Source organism: Galeopterus variegatus, unplaced genomic scaffold (assembly GCF_000696425.1).
Source record: "Galeopterus variegatus unplaced genomic scaffold, G_variegatus-3.0.2 Scaffold1209, whole genome shotgun sequence".
Lineage (NCBI taxonomy): Eukaryota > Metazoa > Chordata > Mammalia > Dermoptera > Cynocephalidae > Galeopterus > Galeopterus variegatus.
Window position 1 is genome coordinate 123,468 of NW_007727320.1, and position 22,572 is coordinate 146,039.

At 47.7% G+C, this 22,572-nt stretch overlaps 1 protein-coding gene across 1 annotated transcript in view; it reads left to right on the forward strand.

Moving 5' to 3' along the window:
• Positions 1-22,572, forward strand: part of RCSD1 (RCSD domain containing 1) — a 42,208-nt gene that overhangs the window by 8,428 nt on the left and 11,208 nt on the right. The window contains exons 2-3 of the mRNA XM_008575578.1: positions 17,619-17,720; positions 18,824-18,913. Coding sequence (XP_008573800.1) covers positions 17,619-17,720; positions 18,824-18,913 — 192 coding nt within the window. The remainder of the gene's footprint in view (positions 1-17,618; positions 17,721-18,823; positions 18,914-22,572) is intronic.

Consider the following 22,572-nt stretch of genomic DNA (forward strand, 5'->3'; position numbering starts at 1 on the left):
TTTGTTTTTTTAGAGTTTGAACAAGATAGCTTGTCCAAAATCCCTGCGCTCTATAAACACCTCCACCCCCCAAAATTTGTTGATTGATTGTTTTTTATTTTTCAGGAACTTTCTCTGGGCTCCACCAAAAAGAGGTTTAGCCAAGACTTCCAAAGCAGTATTGAATCTTCTTAAATCTCACTTGCTTTAAAATACCTGCAACTATTGACCTACAGAAATCCCTGCTTAACTGAAGGTCTTGACTACCAAGCAGGTTCTAACCCCAACATGGGACAGTTTCTGGCCAGATTAAGTAAACTCAGTCAAATATAGGAACAATAAACATGGGGTGGGGATGTTTGTTTTTTAAAAAATATTGGTTTATAAGGTACTTTCCACACACTTTATTTCACTTAGTCTTCATAATGATCCTATGTGGCAGATATACCCATTTTACAGAAGAGGAAGTCCAGAGGAAATAGGAAGCTTGTCCAAGGTCCCTGCTGTGGGGGGCAGATCTGGGATTAGACCCTGCATTTCCAATGCCCATTTCTCCCCTTATGGAGTCACAAGTGCAGGGTCTAGTCCCTGATCTGAGATGCCGGCCCATGCTTGGATGTCAGGCTGATTGTGAACAGGCCAGCCTGGGCCAGTCTGCCCAGTTACCAGCGCCATGCTGACCCTGAGATAGACATGAACACCACTTCTGCTCTCTGCTTTCTGGGGGGTCCAGAAAGTCCATTTGCAATCCCAGATCCTCTGTGTGAAGTGGAACGGAAGCCACTAAGAGTCGAGCCAACATCCTAAGCTCCCTGGAGGCAACTGGGAAGTGTATGTGGGTGTGCTGGGGTATCCACAGCTCCAATGTCAATTAAAAAAAAAAAAAAAAAAACCATCTTGTGAGTCATCTGCCCAAATATCTATGGAAGGAGCAGATTGGCTGGTATCCAAAGAGAGATTTTTCATGCATCAGGTGGCAGTGGTAATGCTGATAGGAGGGTAGCAAGGTTGGTTTATTTGTATCTTAGATCTGGTATGCGTTGCTTCTTGGGGGCCGGGGCCCAGTATGTTTCTGTGCTCACTGCCAGGAGGACCCTTCCTGGGTTTCCTCTGAGGAATGTAATGTACAGATTGGTCTGGGTGGCAACTTTGTAGATTAAACTCTGCTCAGAGCCTGGGAGCCGCTGTGAGAGGGATCCCCCCTTCCCAGAGGGCCCAGAGAGCCCCCAGCCCTAGGGGGCTAGTGAAAAGCCCTGTCTGTGTCTACTGCACAAGCTTCCCTGGAGGACCCGTTCTATTCTTAGAGCCGCTGCTTCCTGCCTCGACGCTTCCTGCTTCAGAACTATGAATCTCTCAAGCTGGCCAAGGGGCTGGACCTGTGCCCTTGGTGGAGCAGACTGCAAACAAGGGACATGAAAGAAAACAAAATCTTCATTCCTTCTTTGTGTGACTTCCCTGATAAATGAAAGTGAGGGTTATTTTTTCCCCAGCTGGGGGAGCAGGGAGAATAGTATCTGAGCCTGCGTGCTCTCTCTGTCTCTCTCTCTGTCTCCTCAACCCCTTTACAGTTAGTCTTCTAGTCTTGTATCCCTTGGCCCATCTTGGTCATTGTTCTTTTTTTTTTTTTTTTTTAAAGATGACCGGTAAGGGGATCTGAACCCCTGACTTGGTGTTGTCAGCACCACGCTCACCCAGTGAGCCAACCGGCCATCCCTATATGGGATCCGAACCCGGGGCCTTGGTGTTATGAGCACCTCACTCTCCCGAGTGAGCCACGGGCTGGCACTTGGTCATTGTTCTTTGTTACTAGTTTTCCTCCACTTCCAAGCCACCTCCAAGGCCACCGGGGCCCCACCATCCCGCTCTCCTGAAACCTCCTTTCTTTACTGACCCCATGTGCTAAGTTGGAATGAAAGACTCCTACCACATTGCACATTTTATTCCCAATTTGAGAAGGGGAGGGGTCCCACTCCTAGAATCTTCTTTGGAAGGAGGAAAGGTAGGGTTCTTTGTGTGAAGTGTTGTGTATGGAGACGTTGCGGATGCAGGCTGCGTTTCTCAGCATCCCTGAGTTTCCTGGCAGAGTTTGTTCAATTCTGTCTGAACTTAATTAAGTCATCCACTTCTTTTTCCTCCACATAAGAAAGATAACCCAAGTTTTCCCAATTTTCCTCACATTCATCTGACTGCTGGGTCAGTGGCTTCTCACCTCCAGGCTGCTTGCCTCTTGAAATAACTCATCTGGACCTTCCCTTCTGACTCTGCAAGACAGAGCTTGTCTGCCCAGGGACTTCACCCCATACCCCCAGAGGAGCATTCCCTGGAGAGCTGCTCAGGCGGTTCACCCACAGTAGCCCCTGAGGGCCCCCACTCCTACTTGAGAAATTATCTTCATCAGGCTTAGACCTGCAGTGGCAGGAGATGGCCACACCCCTGAAGCCAGCTGCTCAGGGGCTTTCCTTTTATGGCCCCTTCACAAGTGGCCCTGGGTGAAAGGGAGGATCCTCCCCCACCTACAGAAGCCAGAAGCAGGCACACTCTGAGGGCTGGCAGGAGATGGCCACACCCCTGAAGCCAGCTGCTCAGGGGCTTTCCTTTTATGGCCCCTTCATAAGTGGCCCTGGGTGAAAGGGAGGATCCTCCCCCACCTACAGAAGCCAGAAGCAGGCACACTCTGAGGGCTGGTCCTCCCCATGACCCCACCCTTCAGTCTCCAGACATCCGAATGACCCCAGTGCATGAATGGCCCTTCTATGAGTTAGCAAACTCATGGCTGGAGGCCAGAATCACACTCCAATTAGCTGGTCTGCTCTTTCCTGTGATTCAGAAGACTTCCATTTGTAAATTCCTCTGACACTGACCTGCGATGCTAACCCATCTGGTTTACCGACATGTTCTGCAAGATGGGAATGAAAATGACTTGCGGCAGCAGATTTCTATCTCCCCCTTGCAGTTTTTCAGGGTCAAACTGGCAACAGCCTGCCATCCCTACACGGAGTGTAAGGGAGCCCACATTCCAACTAACATCAGCTGTGTGTCCATAGGCATCTTAGGTGACAACAATGATTGCTAAAGTGAAGTGGAAGCTTATTTTGTGCCAGGCACTGTGCTAGGGCTTTATAATAATCCTATGAGATAAGTGTTCACATAAAACCTTATTTTACAAGTGTGGAAACTAAGGCTCTGTGGGGTCAAGTGTCTTGCCTAAGATCACACATCTAGTCAGGGGCAGGGTTTGGATGTGGACCCAGACTGTCTAATAAAACACTATTTTTTAGCATCCCCATGACTCTGTAGAGGGTGTTATTATCCTCATTTTATCGATGAGACTCTGAGCAGTTAAATCAATTGCCTAAGATTCCACAACACATTAATTGTTGAGTGGGATTCAAACCTGGTCTTGTCAAGATCCAAATCTTGTGCTGCCTCCACTGTCTGCTGCGTGAGTCCTGGAAGCAGCCCTGGGTTGGGCAGGAATGTCTGGATGTGACCTGCTCCTGGTGGCTGCCAGAGGCTGCCAACCTCCTGCAGCCTTCCTGCCAACAATGCCCTGGGGCCCAGGGACTGACATCCTGGAACTAAGCTAGTCCCATAGTCCTACGGCAAATGAAGAGACCTCAGCCTTTGTGTTTAAACTGTAATGAGCATTTTATAAATGTTTAGTCACCTTTAGGTGACATACATATAATAAAATTCACCTATTTTAAGTGTAGAATTGGATGAGGGTTGACAAATGTATACAGTCATATAACCACCACCACAAGACAGAGGTCACAATCAAGACATAGAACATTTCCATCACCCCGAAAGTTTCGTGACCCTTTGCAGTCAACTCCCTGCCCCCACCCCGGTCCCAGACAATCAGTGATCTGCTTTCTGTCACTATAGTTTTGCCTTTGAAAGAATCTTATGTAAATGGAATCATACTGGTAGTCTTTTGTGTCTGACTTCTTGCATTAGCATGATGCTTTTGAGATTTATCCATATTGTTGTGTTACAGTAGTCCGTTCCTTTTTGTTGCTGAGTAGTATTCCACGGTGTGCATATAATGCAATTTGTTTATCCACTCACCAACTGATGGTTTGTCTCTAGGTCTGGGCTATTAATAATAAAGCTTCTTTGAAGATTTGCACACAAGTTTCTAGACTTGTAGACATTATGTTTTCATATCTTTTGGGCAGATACCTAAGAGTAGGATTATTGGGTCGTTTGACAGGCATATGGTGGGTGTGTGTTTAACTTCATGAGAAGCTGCCAAGATATTTTTTCAAAGTGGCTATGCCTTTTAGCTTTCCCACCAATAATGTATGAGAGGTCCACTTGCTCTGCATCCTTATCAACATTTGGTATTGACATTTTATCTTATCTTATGTTAGCCATTCTTGTAGATGTGTGGTGGTATCTCTTTGTAGTCTAAATTTGTATTTACCTAATGACTACTGTGCTTAATAGCTATTCATATAATCTTCTTTGGTGATGTCTCTGTTCAAATCCTTTGCCCATTTTTTACTGGGTTGTTTCTCTTATCATTAAGGAATCTGATGAGCACTTTTTAACCCCAAAATGTAAACTCCCAAATGCTTTTGCTGCTGGAGGCAGCATGGTGTTGTGGTTAGAAGCACAGGCTTTAGTAGATCATCTGAACATGGATTCCAGATCTCCCATTAGTATCTACGCAACCTGGGACCAGTTACTTGAGCTCTGATTCTCAATTTTCTCATCAGTAAAACGGAGATGATTATGAACCCACGTCACAGAGATGCTGTGAGGATTAGATGAGATCATCTTAATACAGTATCTGGCACAATACTCAGTAAATTAGCTGTTTTGTAATTGTTGAGAAAATACACAACAAAAGGATACTATTACTAATTCAAAAGCAATTTCTACAGAGAGACATTTGAGCAGTGGTGATGGGTGTAGACAGAAGCACTGAGTATGCTGATGATGCTGTGGACAGAGGGGGACTTGAGCAGCCAGCAGCCACTCTCCACAGTTCTGAACACATGTGGGACTGCTGCCCTAGAGTGCATTAGTCAGCCCCTGGAGGGGACACCACCCGTGAATCAGCCCCAGGCCCAAAGGGAGTATCCAGAGGAAAGGGCAGGTGGAAAGAGAGGGCTGGCCATCGACAAGCCTCTGCAGGCTGAACACCAAACATCCCACCCTTCCCAATCTTCCCTCTTCATGCCAGGAGGCCAGCTGTTTTGCTCTATAAAACCTAACAGAGCTTTCAAGTGAAGCAACTCAACTCAGCTGGGTGGGTTCATTTCTTTTCTTTTTTCTGGGGGTGCGGGGTAGCAAGAAGAGATAAGAAAGTTAATTAAAACAACAGTCAGCTTCAAGACCCCTCTTGTCCCATCCCAGCTAAGTAGGCTTCCAGGGAGGGTAGACTATCCTGTGTTCTGGATGGCCCTTGATATGCCAAATGTTGTGGACTCCTGCTTTGAGCCCTGGGCAGCAGAGGGGCCCTTGGAAGGAACCCAGAGGCATGGAGGCTCCCCTTGGTGGCCTAGGACAACTGCTGAGACCAGACCAGAGATGTGGACTTCAGATCCTGGGGCAGACACCATTCTACATTGACAAGGGACCCATACCTTCCTTATCCTCAGTTTACCCCTTGATGAAATGGATCTGAAAATGTCAAGCAGCCAACAGAAATATTCAACCATTCTAGATAAAGAAATAGATAAATTTTAAGTATTTTTTAGATATTTCATGTTCTAGGATAGGTTGGGTTATTAAAACTGGAGAAGGCAAATACCTAGGAATTGGGATATGAAATTATAATGGATTCCTTAGCTCCAAGTAGAGGCAGGAAGCTAAGGCTGTTAAATAATGGACTGAACAGGGGAAGGACTCATGTTTGCTCTTTATTACTATTCCAGTGACCTTGGAAGATCACTGAACCTTAATGAAAATACTCAAGCCTGGTATGCTCAGAGTCATCCCTGGCTGACACTGTTTCCATTTTCACCTCAAGGTCCTGATCTATATATATCAAGCCCCGTTGATAAACGTTGATGTTGGCCCAGTGGTGCTGGTTTACTGAGTTATCATTCGTTTATTCATTCATTCACTTACTGGCATTTATTGAGTACCTACTATGGGTCAGGCTATGAGCTAGGGGATGGGGACATGAATAAATAACACATGGTCTCTGTGCTCAGGGCTTCCAGTAAGAGGAGAAAATCTTACAAAACTGTGGGTATTTTTAAAGCTCTCTGATTTCCAGTCACACGGGCCTCCTTCTTTCAGTTCCTCAGACACCTCCTGTCTCTTCTCCGGGAGGCTTTTCTATAAACTCTACTTGGAATGCTCTTGACTGCCCCCAGCTCCCTACCCCCACCCCATCTTTGCCTAGATCCTTTCTACCCATCTCAGTTTAAATGCCACATCTTTGGGTCAGGTTCCCTTGTCTTGTGCTCTCCTAGTCCTTTCCCTCTGCAGTATTTATCACCCTAACAAACAATAATCTGGGCTTAAAATAATGATGTTGTTGAATGTGTGTGTCCTGCACTAGACTGTAACCTCCATTACAAAAGGACCTGTTCCTTGTGTTCATTGCTGTGCCCTGGGCACCTGACACGGGGCCTGGAGCACAGGAACTTCTCCGGCGGTTATGCACAACCTTTTTTCTCTCATCCTCCTCTTCCCACCAGAGGATGTACAGAGGCAAAGGGGCATATCGAATTCAACCTTGTCAGGCTGGCAGCCTTGCAACAGCTCAGATTTTTTTCTTTTTAGGGCAAAGGGGAAGAGTGGGAGAGAAGTGCCTCTTTGCAGCTGGCATTGTTGAATGGGTTCACTCCCATAAGCCAACGAGTAAATGTCGTCTGTTACTCCCCAAGCAAGCTCAGAAACTCCCTGTCACGTGCTGCTCTCATGCTGGCTGGTGCGATGATAAGCTTGATTTCACAGAGAGCCCTTCACCCAGGGAGCCACCTCACCAGGGCTGCCTGACATCCTGGGGTGTGCTGCAGCCACCTAGAGTCCCCCCATAAACACCCTTCAAGGGGCCATTCCTGCTTCCCGAGCAGGAGTCGGGTGGCAGTGTGTGTGTGTGTGTGTGTGTGTGTGTGTGTGTGTGTGTGTGTGTGTCCTGGGGTCTGGGACATTTGTCCTTGAGCCCACAGCAGAAAGCCAAGGCATACCTTCTAAGATTAGAACAAGTTGCCCAAAGACTGGGCCTGCCTCCCAGTCAGCTGCAGCCTCTCCTGTTACAGCGTCTCCCCTCCCAGCCACCTTCCAGGTCTGGAGCTGGACTCTTAGCGGGGAGCCCCTCAGGACATTCTGCAGTTGGATCACCATGAGCAGGGTGTGATACTGGGCCCACTGCTCCCTGCCTTTAAGAGCCTCACATGGGGGTACGGGAGGGAGAGAGGAGAGGTCTGTCAGTGAAGACAGATTTTTCCACTTGACTTTGTGGCTCCAGGTCACATGCAGAAGAAATCAATGATAATTTCAATAGCCACGGTGTCCCGAGCACCTAACATATGCCTGGCTGTCTACGTGCGTGGTCTTGTTTGATGTCTGTAACATACCCAAAGAGGGAGTCACTTTATTAGCCCTGCTTGACTGAGAAACTGAGGCACAGAGGGATTTAGTAGCTTGTCCAAAGTTGTACAGTGAGAGGTGGCAGGAATGTTTTCTGGACTCATTCAGGGGTATTTGCTCAGAACCCTCTAACCTGTCCCATAAATAAATAGTTTCATGTAAACTGAAAGGAGGAGACCCCAGCACCCCCGGCCCCATCACCTCTGTAGCCTTTGCTCACCCGCCTAGCTTCCGGCTCTACTGTCTCCTTATAACACGAGCCAAGATCCAACACTAGGTTCATCTGACTCCACAAATCCCAAGCAGGTACTCCAGGGTCTGTCCTGGGTCCCCTGCTCTGTCCACTCACCATTTCTGAGCACTCTTCCTGTGCCTTGCCATCGCTCGCTGCTTTCCTCCCTGCCCTACTCTCCCCTCTCTGTAAATGGCACCTCTGTTCATCCAGAAGCCAAAGCCAGAAATTTTGGCCCCATCTTGATTCCTCCCTGCACCTACCTGGTCAGGCCTCAATTCTGGTCAGTGCTTCCTCCTAAATTGCTCTTGAGCCCTATTGCTGATTTCCATCCCGACTGCCCCTACTCCAGTCCAGGACACCATCCTCTCTAGCTTCACACACTCCTGAGGTCAACAGAAAATTGGCTCCAACCCCATGTCTAAAACAATCCTTAAGATTTGTGCTAATCCCAGACAGACTTATATGCCGGTGGGCACCTCTGGGCCCAGTTTTCTGCCCCTGCTGAATCCTTGCTCTCCATCTCCTGCAAGCCCATTAGACCTAAGCACTGCAATGGAGGAGCCTCGTCTGTCCCTCTCTCATGAATCCCTAGAGCTGACGTGCGGTAGAGACTCGTTAATATCTACTGAGAAGTTGAATCAATAAACTCTGCCTCTTGAAACCATTCCTTTACCCCTCTAGATGTGGGCCATAGACACTTAATGCTCAATCTTCACTCTACTCCTTAAAAAAGCACCCACAACTAAAAGGCCACTGCATGCAGTAGGACTTTTACTGAAGGTTCACGGACTGCAGGGATGGGTCATGCTGACACTATACAGCTAACAATTGTGAATCAAGGATTAGAGAGTCCTGATCTGTACAACCCTCTCACCCATCCCATTCCGAGAGGTTTCTTTCTTTCCTGCCACTTCATCCCAGAGGTGGCCACCTGCAACCATTTCTCATCTCTCCCTGTCCCTCCTACTTCCCTCCACACTCACTCTTCCCACATGCAGCTCCTGGCTCCCCTGGCAGATCCAGATCGCATAAGAAGTGCAGCCCAGTGAGAGGATGTTTTGGAGCCAGTATCCAGCCCCTGTAGGCGGCAGTGTGATTGTCAGCACTTTTCACCTGCCGTGACAATGGCAGCAGCCTCCAAACTGGCCTCCCTGTCCCTAGCTCATCCATTTCTTTCACTGCGGCCAGAGGGATCTTGCAAAAATAAGTCTGATTTATTTTTTGCTCTTTTGCTTAAAACCTTCTCATGACTTTGGATGGCCCTTCACACTCTGGCCTCTGTTTGCCTCTCCAGCCTCACCATGCCTGCATGCCCTGTACCAGGCTTAGGAACTTCTTGTCATTTCCTGAGGCTCCCTCCAACCTTGTCTTCATGGTGCAGCTCTCTCAGCATAGCCAGGTTGGTGCTTCCCCCTGGAAGCCTTCCTGGCTGCTGCTGGCCAGGTTGTGTGCTCCTGCTGTGCATTTCACCCTATCCTTTCACCATCATAGCACCCTCAACTCAGTGTCACCTCCTCCTCCTCCTTGGAGAGGCCTCTCGTGACCTCCCTTGCAGAGGTGGTGCCCAGCACCACGTCTCCCAGCCACTCTCTACCAGACTAACCCGTCTCACCTCAAGTCATGGCATTTGGCACCACTCACATGCTGTCCATTCACTTGCTCAGTACTTGACTGCCTGTCTCTCCTCACTGGAATGTGAGCTCCAGTGACAAGCAGGGACTTTCTCTCCTTCACCACATGCTCCCAGAGCTCAGAACACATAGTGGGTCTTTGCAAATATTTGACTGACTACCTATATTAATTTACTAGGGCTGCTGTAACAAATGACCAACAAAAGCCAACTTAGTGGCTTACACAGCACAAATGTATCATCTTATAGCTCTGGAGGTCAAAAGTTCAAAATCAAAGTTGGACTAAAATCAAGTTTTTGGCAGGCTGCATTTATTCTGAAGGCTGTAGGGTAGAAACCATTTTCTTGCCTTTTCCAGCTTCTAGAGGCTGCCTGCACTTGTTGGCTTGTGGCACCTTCCTCCATATTTAAAACCAGCAATAGTGGGTCAAGACTTTCTCATCTCCCATCAGCCTGACTTTGACTCTTCCACCACCCTCTTCCACGTTTAAGGATCCCTGTGATAACATGAGTCCCACCCAAATATCCCAGGATAATCTTCCTTGTTTTGAGATCAGCTGATTGGTCTGCAACCTTATCCCCCTTTGGCCATGTATGCTGCCATATTCACAGGTTCCAAGGATTAGGATGTGGACATCTCTAGGGGCCATTATTCTGCCTCCCATACTGACAAACCTATCATACTCTACACACTTGCTTAATTGTCCCTGTTCCCCAGTAGCTCATAGACTCTGTAGGCACAGACCATCCTCATCCTGTCCATCTCTGTGTAGCTCGCATCCAGTGTGCTTTCATTCATTGTGTCCTTACAGCCTCAGTACTATCTCAAGGGGATGGCAGGGCAGGTGTTAGTCCCACTTTACAGATGAGGAGGCTGAGGCTTCAAAAACTCAAGTGACTTGATCAAAGTCACACAAGAAAGAGGCAGATCCAAGACTATGCTGAGGACTTACTCGGTGTCCTTACCAGAAGGCCTCTGATACCTAGTGTGCATTAGGTGGTGGGGGAGTGTATAAAATCATAGCAATAATTATAAGCAGGAGAAGAAGAGCAGAAGGAGGAGGAGGAAAGGAAGAAAATGACCATACATTCCTCTTTTTAGTAGTACTGCCTTCAGAGAGTAGCAGCAGATTCCCTCCAGTTGCCCAAGGTCTCCAGAAAGGATTGAAGTACATATTTTTATAGTATCTGCTTCCAGAGTAATCCTTCTAAACAGCAAATCATGTAGCAGCCTCGATCTCCCTAGCCTAAGGAATAAAGTCCACATTGCATAGCACAGCCTCGATATAACAGCTTTCACTGAGCACTTCCCATGTGCTGAGCAGGCACTTGAGGCATGAGCCTGGCAACGAACAGGCTCACAGTGGGCACTAGCGGTGACAGCTGTTAGCATCTTAGATACTCCTTGTCACAACACATGACACAGGCATTGCCATTCAATTTTACAGATGATGAAACTGAGACTCAGAGAAATCAAGTGACTTGACCAAGGCCGTCTATATAGCTAATAAGTTTTGGAGCCCGAATTAAAAGTTGGATATGACTTACCCTGCACAAGCCCCATCTTTCAATTTCTCTACCTCTCTTCTCTCACTTTTTGCCTCGACTGTAATATACTAAAGTTTCCCAAATACACCATGGTCCTCCATGCTTCTGACACTTTGCACGTGCCAGCCAGTCCTCCTGCCTGGAATACGCCCTCCTCCCCCTCGCCTCACCCCCACCTTCTCTCCTGGCCAGCTCCATTCATCCTTCAAGCCTCTGCTGAAGCGTCACCTCTCCTGTGAAGCCTCCCTGGTTCACACAGACAGATGAAGTGCCCCTTCTCCTAAGCATGCACTGCAGTGTCATACATCTGCCAATTACACAGTGTCTTTTTTCATTATGATAGTTTTATTTCAAGTCTGTCTTTCAACTAGACTAGAAACCCCCTGAGCTCTAAGACCATGAACCATCATCTTCATATCCCCAGGCCAGACCAGTATCAGGCCCATAGTAGTGTGCAGTAAATACTCACTGGATGAATGAACATGTGAATGACTGTAGATTGAGTGCCTCCGATGTGTCGGACCCTTCTCTGGTGCTTGACACCAAACTCATTCTGTCTTCCTCACAGACCTGCAATGTACCCTATTTCATAATCAGCCCTCCCAGCAGCAGGTTGGACAGGACTCCTCAGATGTGCCTGCAGCTGCAAGGCATGTCGGGCACAGGCGAAGGCTGAGCCTGGGGGTGGAAGATGCCAAACGTGAGTGGAAGGAAGTTAGGAACATGGAAGCCAAGCTGTTTTCTCTCCATCGGCCCCTCCTCCCCCAACAACAGGCCCTTCACACTGGGTGTAAGGACTTGGCATTTTTAAAAAAGCAGTTTATTGAGATGTAATTTGCATACCATACAATTCACCCATCTGAACTGTGCAATTCAGTGGTTTTTATTATATTCACAGATATGTGCAACCATCACCACAGTCAATTTCAGAACATTTTCATCACCTGAAAAAGAAGAAACCTCACACCCTTTGGCTATCACCGCTCCTCCTGTCTCCTATCACCTCCAGGCAACCATTAATCTACTTTCCATCTCTGCAGATCTGCCTGTTCTGAACATTCCACATAAATGGATTCATGTACCTTTTGTGACTGACTTCTCTCACTTAGCACAATGTGTTCAAGGTGCATCCATGTTTAGCATGTGTCAGAGCTTCATTCCTTCCTATAGCTGAAGAATATTCCATTGTATGGCTATAGCACATTTTGTTTCTCCACTCATTGTGAATGGACACGGGCTTGATATTTTGATCCAGCTGTTTTGATTTGACACAGAGCATTGGACAGCTGTGATATGAGAGTATTCGTGACCCATGTCATGGCCCTAAAAGCCATAAAGTTAAACTTAGCTTTATTTTTTGAATCACTAGATACTATGCACATTGGTTTCTTGGGGATGGTGTCTGCTCAGGAATGGGGTGACAGTGTCTACTAAGCACTTGCCTTGGTAATACAATAGCCCACCAAAATGGTGAAGTCAGGATGCCCCACTTTTGAGCAGAGAATGGCTGGAAGCAGCAGAAACACATTCAGTCAGTTGGGGCTCCGTCTGGGACTTCTGTACCCCAAAGGGAATGGAAGGACAAGAGAAGATTAGATGCAACCCTGAACATCCCTCAGTGTATTCAGGGGAGCTGCTAGCCCCATAGCCAGCATTCAATAATAGCTAACAATTATTGAACACTTCCTACGCGCCAGGCCCTGTCACACATCTCTCACCTCAGCAAGCCCTCCCAACCCAGGAGAAAATAACCCATGCATCCCATTGTCCAAGTCAAACATCCAGGAGCCATCCTTCAGTCCCTTCTTCCCTCCCTCTCCACACCCAGGGCATCAGTAATTCCTAGCAGTCCCACCTCCACGCCCTCCCCTCCTCACCATCCCCTGCTGCAAGTCTGGTCCACTCCACCACCACCTCTCAGCCAGACCACTGCCAGCCCCTGCTCCACTCTCTCTGCTTCCCCTGCTGTCCACCCTCCACAGGCAGCCTCTGGATGTGTGACTCAGCTCGCATCCCTCTTTGAAGCCCTCCACATGGAGTCACACTCACTCAGAGTAAAATACCAACTGCTTGCTCTAGTCCACGAGGCCCCACGTGCTGGCCCCATGCCCTCTCATCTTTTCTCTCCCCACCCCTCTTGTGCACAGCGTGTCCCTGCCACACTTCTCTTTCTCTGTCCCTCAGCCTTTGTCACTATCGGTGCTTCTGCTCAGGACAATTCTCCTCCTCTCTTTCCCCAGCTGGGGTTCAACTCAGATGACCCTCCTCAGAGATGTCTTCCCACACTCCCATGGAGAAGTGCCCTATTTTATCTTTCTCACAGCATTTAACAAATTATCTATGTGTTTCTCTGTGTATTTGTTTACCGTTTGCTTCTCTTGCTAGAAGAATGACTCCTGAAGGTCAAGAGCTATGTCGTGCCCACTGTTATACCCCAGGGCCTAGAACAGAAAGTGTTTACTGAAAGAAAACCGTAAGATAACTCTTTCAGGAAAGGTGTATAGTATAGCATGTTGGCGTGGAAAGAACTAGAGCTTCAGAATCTAGAAACTTCTCATGCCAGCACTTACTAACTTGAGTAGCAAGTCACCCACAACTCTGGCCCCCAGTTACCTCTTCTAGAAGAGGTAAGATTTATAGAAAATATGTCAACTGCTATAAGGACAGGGCCTCCCACATAGGAGGTGCTCTGGGTAGGTAGATAGGTAATGGTCAAACACTGGGATGAATTGAAGGGTTGGGGATGAGGTAAGAGTGTAAAGGAAGATTCTGGAGACACTGCAGCATCCCACAGAGACCGTGTTGATCCTGTTGAAGTGCTGGTTCTAGCATGATTGTATTGGAAGGAGGTGGGCACCCTATATGACTGTCTCAGAGCCAGTTCCGGAGGAGCTAAGAAGCAGGCAGACCTTATACCTTTCAGGCTCTGGGTTCTCTGGCCTGTTTCTGGTGAGCAAGAGAACGTTCTTTTCAGCCAAGAGCAAGGGTTCCTCAGCCCTCAGGCAGAACCCTCTCACTGCTTCTCCTCTCAAGCTGTGGACCATGAGGCCTCCACAGGTGCCTTGTTTCTCTAAACCATGGCCCAGAGACTGTTAGACTCTCAGACCTTGGACCAAGGAGGTGGGTGGAGAGACAGGGCAGAGCCAGGGAGGGAGGGAGAGCCTGACTCTGGTCTGCGCACAAAGCTTCTACTATGTGAATGGTCAGCAGCATCCAGATTGTATTTACTCAACATGGCAACGGCGTCGGGGAAGTTCTGTGCCATCCAGACACAGGGACTCCTCAGTTCTTGGAAGAAAGTCCCATAGAAATGGAGAGTAAACACCAGAGGTGATTTCCTCCCAGCCTCAGCAAAGTCAGACAGTAACCACAGGTCTGGTTTCCAAGCTAGCTGGCACAGGCAGGCTGGAATGGAGGCAGGGAGGGCTTGGTAAGCAAGACCTGGGCCCAGGAAGGAGTGGAGGCTGCAATCTGCAAAGACAAGTGTGATCTAAAGCAGGACACAGAGGGAGATGAGTCTAGAAAACAGATTTAAGACATGGAGATTGTCCCAAGAAGAAAGGACAAGCTGAGGTCAAAGCAGTGACCAAGACCCAGAGGGTAGATGCCTGTAGGGGAGGGTCCTGCAACTGGGAGTGGTCCACAGGGACTAGCTGAGGGTGTCAGTGACTCTGGGAGCAGGTGCCCAGTCCTGACACTGGCAGACTGGGTTGGATGGGAGGAGGGGGAAGAAACCAGCATTAGAGGAGCACATTCTATGGTTCAGGATCCGTGCTAAGTGCTTTCTGGACATCGCAGAAACAAAGAAAGAACACTTAATCCCAAAGAGTCTAAGGGGTCCTAGGAAAGTCTGGACATACTAAAGTCCTTCTCAGAACTAGAATACAGTCAAGGTGAGAGCTTGGCTTTACCAAGACAGCCTCAGGATTGAGAGAGAGCTATGGCCCGGGGCTGAGGTGGTGTGAAACCCACTGGAGGAAGTTAGTAGTGCACCTGCCAGAAATGCAAGGTGAAGATCAAGGGAAAGCCTCATGCAGGCTGAGCCACCAGCTCCTGTCCATCCCCAGGGCCACGCTTCTTCCACTGCATCTGTGCAACCCAGTGGCTAATAGCAATTTCGAGATTTATATAACACTTCACAGTTTTCAGGACACTTTAATAAATTACGCCACTTAACCGTCCGTTGCTGGATTATCAGGAGTTGGAGTCAAATGTTTCACAGATTATCCCATTTGGCTTCTCCTGTGTAACTCTGGCTAAATTACTTGCCCTCTCTGGGCTTCAATGTGCCCAGCTGGCAGAAGGCAATAATCAGTCTTCCACAACCTAGGATGGGAAGTGCATGGAAAGGGGCTGGTGGTGAGTGGACTTGCCAGGCTTAAACAAGCTCTGGGGTCCTCAGGCAGTCCAAAGAAAACCCATTCACTGGGCTCCAGGAAAACAAACTCAGATGTACTGTAATTTTTCCTTCAACCCAGCTTTTAAGCTCTAAATGCTTCCAGAAGCCTCATAGTTCTCTCGCTCTTAGCCCCTTTGCCAAGCCCAGTTTTGAGACAGAGAAGTTAGGGAGGAGTTTTTGATTCCTAGGCAGCTCTATTTTTAACTGGAATGTATCTCCCTGCACCACCGAGATTGGCGCCTTTGAAGCCGAGGTAAAGTGCACTGTCAGCAGCACCAAAGCATAAATAGCAATGGACAGAGAGACTGATCTGTGGTGTGGGCAGGAAGTTAGACAGATGGACAAACCGATCAGCCCAGCATCTTTGCCAAAAGCAGCTCAATTAATTATACACTGTCCCTAAAGCCTCTCTGTTGTTCCAGGAGGACAAGGTGTTAGTCTCTGACCATTCCTAAGGTGGCAGGTGTGAAGGTCAAATAGGCGCAAGTCCTGTGGGCCCTGCCCAGCAGAGCACAGCTGAGGGTGGGGCATCGGGCCCCCTGGCTGTTACAGATGTGACAGAATTCACCTCTGGAAATCTGGCATCTTGAACAGAGGTGAATTATGTTACATCTTCATGCAAAATCAGCATTTGGTATTCAGACTGGAATGGGGATGGATTTGAATCATAGCAGGCGACAGTAAAGGGGGACCGTCTTTTCCTGCGGAATCGCTGTTCCCACATCAGAAGGCCCATAGCCCCAGCAGTTCTTTTCTGTCTCTAAACAGAGCTTTGCCTCCGTGCACTTAACTTCACTACTGGAAGCTGGTTGGGGGGTGGGAGTGGGGGTCTGCCCTTCCCCTGCTGCAAGGGATCAGCATCATAAAATGACTAATGACATTTACTTTGGAGGGACCCAAAGAAGAAAGCTTGCAGACATTTTTAGCACAGAAAGGAGGGTCATGGATGTGTGTGTGTGTGTGTGTGTGTGTGTGTGTGTGTGTGTGTGTGTGTGTGTGTGTGTGTTACAGGGGTGCGAGCTTGCTGCTTGGGGGAGCATGCTCTGTCTTTGTAGGCCCTGAGACCATGGAAAGGCGGAAAAGGACTTTCTCAGACAAACTGCTACCCAAATCCTCCCAGTTGTAGGCTAGCAGTGAGGAGGGGACACGGTAGAGGGAGTATGCAGTCTGTGTAAGAAATGCCACCACCTTGGAGACAACAAACAAAAGCCTAATGTCTCTGGGATGGACATCTGAAAAACATGATTAAATACAGGTGGTTTAGCAGGCCGCATGTAACAGGGCCATTCCCAGCATTGCTGACTCACCCTCTGTGTCTTGGTGACAAACAGCACATGGAAGTGGACAGTGTCCAGGGGTGCATCTTGGCCTCTTCGGGGAGCCTTCAGGCACCTTGAGGGAGGGACAGCCACAGTAAACTGATGGCCTGAGCTGGAGGCAGGACCCATGGCCAGTAATAGTAGCAACCACCCTTGCTCTCACTTGCAGTGTGCCAGGCCTCGTCCCAGCACTTCAGATATCTCGTAAATCATTTAATTCACAGAACAACCTTCTGAATGATGTGATGTTGTTATCCTGTCAAGGCACAGAGAGGTTAAGCCATTTGCCCAAGGTCACCGAACTAGCAAGTCAGTGGTTGATCCCAGGCAGTCTGGTTCTCACTTGCTATGCCTCCTGCCTCTCGTGTCATTTATTTACTAATTCAATAAACATTTACTGAACACTTCTTTGCCCAAGGAACTGGGTTAAGTAGGAAAGACAAGACACATACATATGAGTTCAAAGTTCGATAAAGGACACTTGCTCACCCCATTTTATACACTTGAAGACCCCTCTCTCCAAATGCATTTTGCCAGCCCTCATTTTTCAAAGGAGGGGAACAAGGGAAAGGAGCCTCCTACACTGTTGCAGATGTAGCCCTTTTCTAGCGGGGTCTTTGCAGAATGAGAAACCCCTTGCCTTTCCTGCCTCTGAGATCCCTGGGCACTCCTCCGGGACAGAACCAAGTTTTATTTGCCTCCAGGTCCCCAGAGCCACACCCAGGGCTGAGAACATGGTAGAAGATATTCACAAAATGTGGTTGACTGGATAGTTTTTAAAAATCTTTAAATGCAGGGGCCGAATGCAAAATGCTGTTAAAAATACCTCATTGTCATAGCATTCCTGCTTGCGGCCACAAAACAAGTGCCTTGCAAGGCTCCGGGTACCTGACACCTAGAAGTCCAAGTGCACGTTTGCTGATTAATTTTTGCTTCTTCTTGGTTTACCAGGAAAGACCAGCAGAGACCAATGCCCGTGTAGACAACTCGGCGCCCCCCTCGGTGGCCCAGCTGGCTGGGCGGTTTAGGGAGCAGGCAGCTGCAGCAAAGGAGGTGAGTCAGGAGGCAGCCGAGCACCCTCTTCTGGGAGGGGGGCTGGAGGAAGGGGGAAGTCTGGGACAGGCCCAGAGCAGAGGGAGGGAGGAGGCTTGGTAATTACCAAATTAGGAAGAGAAGCCAGAGAGGGGTCCCTCTGAATGTGCGGAATGTCGCCACCACTGCTGTGCCTGTGCAGAATCTTTCCCCACCAGAGTGAGGCTTACACTCTGGCAAGGAGGGGTAAGAAACAGGGCAGAGACCTGAAAGGCCCGACCGTCAGAGATGGGATCTGGACTCTTTTTCATCTTGCTCCTCTTGAGCAGCGGTGCTAGCCCTGGACTGGTTCAGAATGAAGAGGTCCCACACCTGGCTCCTGCCCCATAGCCTGGGAATCAGAGCAAGGCAAGGCTGGGGCAGATTCTGAATGGAGAATTGAAGAGAGGACTGGAAGGGAAGCACATTCCCATAGAAAACAAGGGATCAGGAAGGAAAGGGATCCAGTGAGCAATGGATTCTAGAAGATTCCTGATGAAGAACAAAGCGTGAAAAGGGGTGTCATAACTTTGGAGAGATTTAGGCTAGATTTTCTTGAGTCATACAGTGTGAGGAGCTCATTAGAAGTGAGATGGGGGAAGGGGACGCTAAGGTGGGGGGAAGTCTATTACAGCCCTTGGGCAAATGAGAACTTAGCTGCCTTGCTTTTAAATGCACTATTGTTTTCTCATCTGAAAAGCTGGGTCTATAATTTCTAAGACATTATAGGAATGTCATAAAGGATAAAGAAGATGACAGTCATCTAAGGTGCTGGCACTGCCTGAAAGCTGAGTGCATTTTTGAGATGTCAGTTCAGTCAATGAATGTCAAGTAAAAGAGGCTGTTCCAGCAGAAAAGGAACAGGAGAGGAGAGGCTGGAAGTCCAAATGGGCAGATGGCTGAATGCAACTAGTTTAAACAGTAAATGGACAGTCCCAGAGACACCCAATCCTTCCCTCCATTCTTAAACATCGTAAACATCCCTAAGCATTCCTAAAACCTCCCACTTCCTTCCTTTCCCTCCCTGTTGCCTGATTAGCTCTCTTTTTTTCTGTCTGTGTGTCTGTCTGTCGCCCTTTCTGCAGACACCAGTCAGTAAACCAACAAGAAGGAAACCGCCCTGTTCCCTCCCTCTGTTCCCCCCCAAGGTAGAGATGGGCCAGAATGGAGAGGAGGTAAGTGCTGTTGCTGCTGGGCTCAGAGGATGCTGGTTATGGGTTTTCTTTCTCCTTATAGGAGGGGACACAAAAATCACACTTTTAGACCTTGAAATCTATGTAGGGAATTTCTCCATTTCTGATTCAAGGATGAATCTTCTTTTAATGCTTCCTGAATCCTTTACTTTGGAATCTGGGCTCTGCCCTAACTCTCATACTGAGCCTCCTTTATGATTTGTCAAGGACAGGAACACTATTTTTCAAGCTTGAGAATTTCAGCAAAGAGAATGGGCCATATATTATCACACCAGATTCAGGAGTCGGGAAAGTTATGCTTTATTCCCAGGTCTGACCTAGATGATCTGGGAGTAAGGTGTGACGAAGGCCCCTGGAAAGAGGGGCTACCCTATGCAAGGTAGGATGGTAATGTGAGAGGATCCTGTAGTTCTGCAGTAGCCTTGCAAAGGCTGGCCATTGTTCTGGCTCATTGGAAGAAAACCAGAACACACAGGAGGCCTCAAAGCCCTCAGATATAAATAGCTGATGTTACCAACATAATAAAGGCTCTGATATCATAGATCATAGCCAGTAATAAGTTCCCAGTCTGCATATTCATCTGTCCTCATTTATCTAATTGTAGCCATAAGAGTGACTTCTCCCTGTCCTATCCCAGCAGCCCATGAAACTTCACTGTGGGCATGGTCTGTGCCAGAAATGAATTTGCATGTGCTGTCATGCAGCCAGGGAGGCCACCCCCAAAATAAAGCAAGCAAGCCAAAGCCGGTTCAGTTCCCAAATCCCACTTCAACCACTTCTTTTTTTTCCTCCCCTTCTCTTTTGGGGACCAGCATCCTGACAATAGACACTGGCTAACTGTATGAACTTGGGCAACTCTCTTGGTGCCTACATTTTCTTGTCTATAGAGTGAAACAGTTGAAGCAGAGCTATGGTTTTCAAACCTTTTTGTCAACCCAAGGCTTATAAGCAGAAGCACATCAGATAAAGCAGAAACTCATAGCTGCTCATGGTCAAGTGAAGGTGGAGGGGGGTCTGGAGCCCCATCTGCTCTGAGAATACTTCCCCCTCCTCCACTCAACAAAGGTCTTATTCTAGGGTGAGAACCCCAAGGAGCGCACTTTTTAAAACACTGAGTTTTTTGTTGGGATCCCTTCAAGCGCTGACATGATTTTGTGGCTTCATGGGGTTATCAGCCAATACTATTACCAAATATGTACCAACAACTTCTCTTTACAGAGAGTCAACTTCACCTTGTCGCCTCCCACCCTCTGGGCTTGGTGTCTCTGCTGTTGTGCAACAGGCTGAGGCTGTCACCACTTGGAGCTTTACATGAGGCTGCCCCCTGATAACCCGGGTTCAGCCTAGGAGAAGTCATTGCACCATGCTGAATTCGGTTCCTTATTTGTAAAATGAGGACAAGAACACTAACCAGATAGATTATGGAGGCTGGAAGGAGTAGTTTTATTCCCTGGAATGAAAGCAGAGTGAGGCAGGTTAGTGGTGACTAGATGAAACAGCTCTATTTCAGAGGCTCTGTACAAATAAACTTACAGGTTTCATCCCATGGGGCACATCACCCAGAAGTTAAATGGCATAAAATGGCCAAACGTTGGGTGAATAGGAGATAGGACTTTAGACTGAAAATCCTGCCTGGAGTGACAGGCTGCTTGCACATAGGAAGAGCACTACCTCCAGGGATCAATGACTTCCATCACCTTGAAATACACATTGCAATAAAATGAGCGGCCAGCTTTGGCTGGGCTGGAATGCAGTCTGCTGCCCACACTTCTGTGCTCCTATAGTACAGCCTGCAGAAGCTCTAACGCTGGAAACTCTGGGGTCCTGAAGGGAGGGCCCCCTGGTCAGGCTGCACCTCGGTTCCTAAGGCACAGTGTCAGGAAGGATCATTTCATCCCTTCTTCATTCCTGCCCCCTCCCTATGTCTGCTCGGGCCTCAGACAGTGGGGTCAGCATCCTGGGCAGTACCTGCTGACTGCAGGGCCCTTCTTGGAGGCAGGGTGACCAGGAGTTACTCCTCTCTGGAGAACCCAGCCAAAAGGGTCTCTTACATGCAGCTGCAGATCCTGTCTCATTTGCTCAACAAAAGGGCTGAAAAACACCTCCATCTGAAAAATTAGGCCCATAATTTCTAGATCATTATAGGAATGTCATATAAATACATATATACATACATATATAGGAATGTAGGGCTGGTTTTTCTGCACCAATCGTTAGCCCCAGCCACTTGCCTGCAGCCATTTGTTAAACTGTAAAGGAAAGGCTGCCACCTACTGCTCTTTCTAGGAACTGCATTAGCAGCTGTTTAGACTCTTACTTTGCAGTTCAAATCAATAAGGGTTTTGTGGAGCATCAGCTGAGTCCCCAGCACTGTCCTCTGATTAAGGGGCAGTGTTTATTAGATTTTTACTGTCTTCAGAAGATAGTGGTCATTTGGATAAGAAAAGAGTTTATAGTATTACATAAAGTAAGCTTTATCGCAAAATTGCTGCAGTTTCTGAAAGAGTATCTTCAAAAACACTGGCCTGAGCTGGCTGGTTAGTTCAGTTGGTCAGAGCATGGTGTTGTAACACCTTGGGGTTCGTATCCCCTTACTGCCAGCCACCAAAAGATACACAAAAACAGTGGCCCATGTGAAATCACTGTAAATCACAGAAACTAATGACAACCCAACTGGGGCTGGAAGCTTTTTGTACTCACCATAGGCAAAAGGCTTCTGGGAAGACTGCTCTAGGAATACATCTGACAGTGTCAACTCATGGGGCAGAGGCACCTCAGAGCTGGAAGAGCTCACAGAATCATTTATTCCAATCCACCTATATTTTGGTAGAGGAGGCTGAGGCCAGGGACATCCATCTGGCTCCTGCCAAAGCCAGAATTAGAAGGGGGTCCCCTGAGTCCCAGCCAGTGACTGTCCCACTCCGGCTTGCTCTCCCTTGGTGTTTTGCCTTTAAAGGGTGACAAAGAGTTAAATTGAGTAAATCTCCTCTTTTCATCACTAAAATACAAGTATCTCACTCAATAATATCTCAGAATATTTCTAAGAGATCAGTGTTCTGATGATGATGATTCAGGTAAATTAGCACATGGGGTGAGGGGCAAGTAATTACATGTTGGGCTCTAAACTATAGGAAAATCCCTTCTCTGCTTTGGCCTCTGTCCAACAATGTGGAAGTCCTCTTCTTCCTCAGCATCATCGTGTCACTGTCATCATTCTCACATAGTTGTGGGGATTTTACACAACACAAGGAATCAATCTTTGTAGATAATGTAGAATCCAAAGGCAGACAAGATTCCTGATACACATTCATCACAAAAATATCTACAACCCACAGAGTATACATATGGTTATGTCACACATACATCAGCCATTGACCACTCTTAGAGAGCAGAAACTAAATAACATTCACCTTAATATAACCAACACCATGCCTGGAATGTCATAGATAATAAATGTCTGCTTAATTAAAATGAATGTTCAACGTTTTAGGAAATGACAGTTTATTAACAATGCCATTGGTGGGGTTTTCCAAAATATCATTAGTTCCAGGGAGGAATTTCAATAATACTTCTGTCAGGTTTCACTCCTGGTCTGTGATTTCTTGTTTCATTTATAACAAACAGAATGGACAGTCACTTTT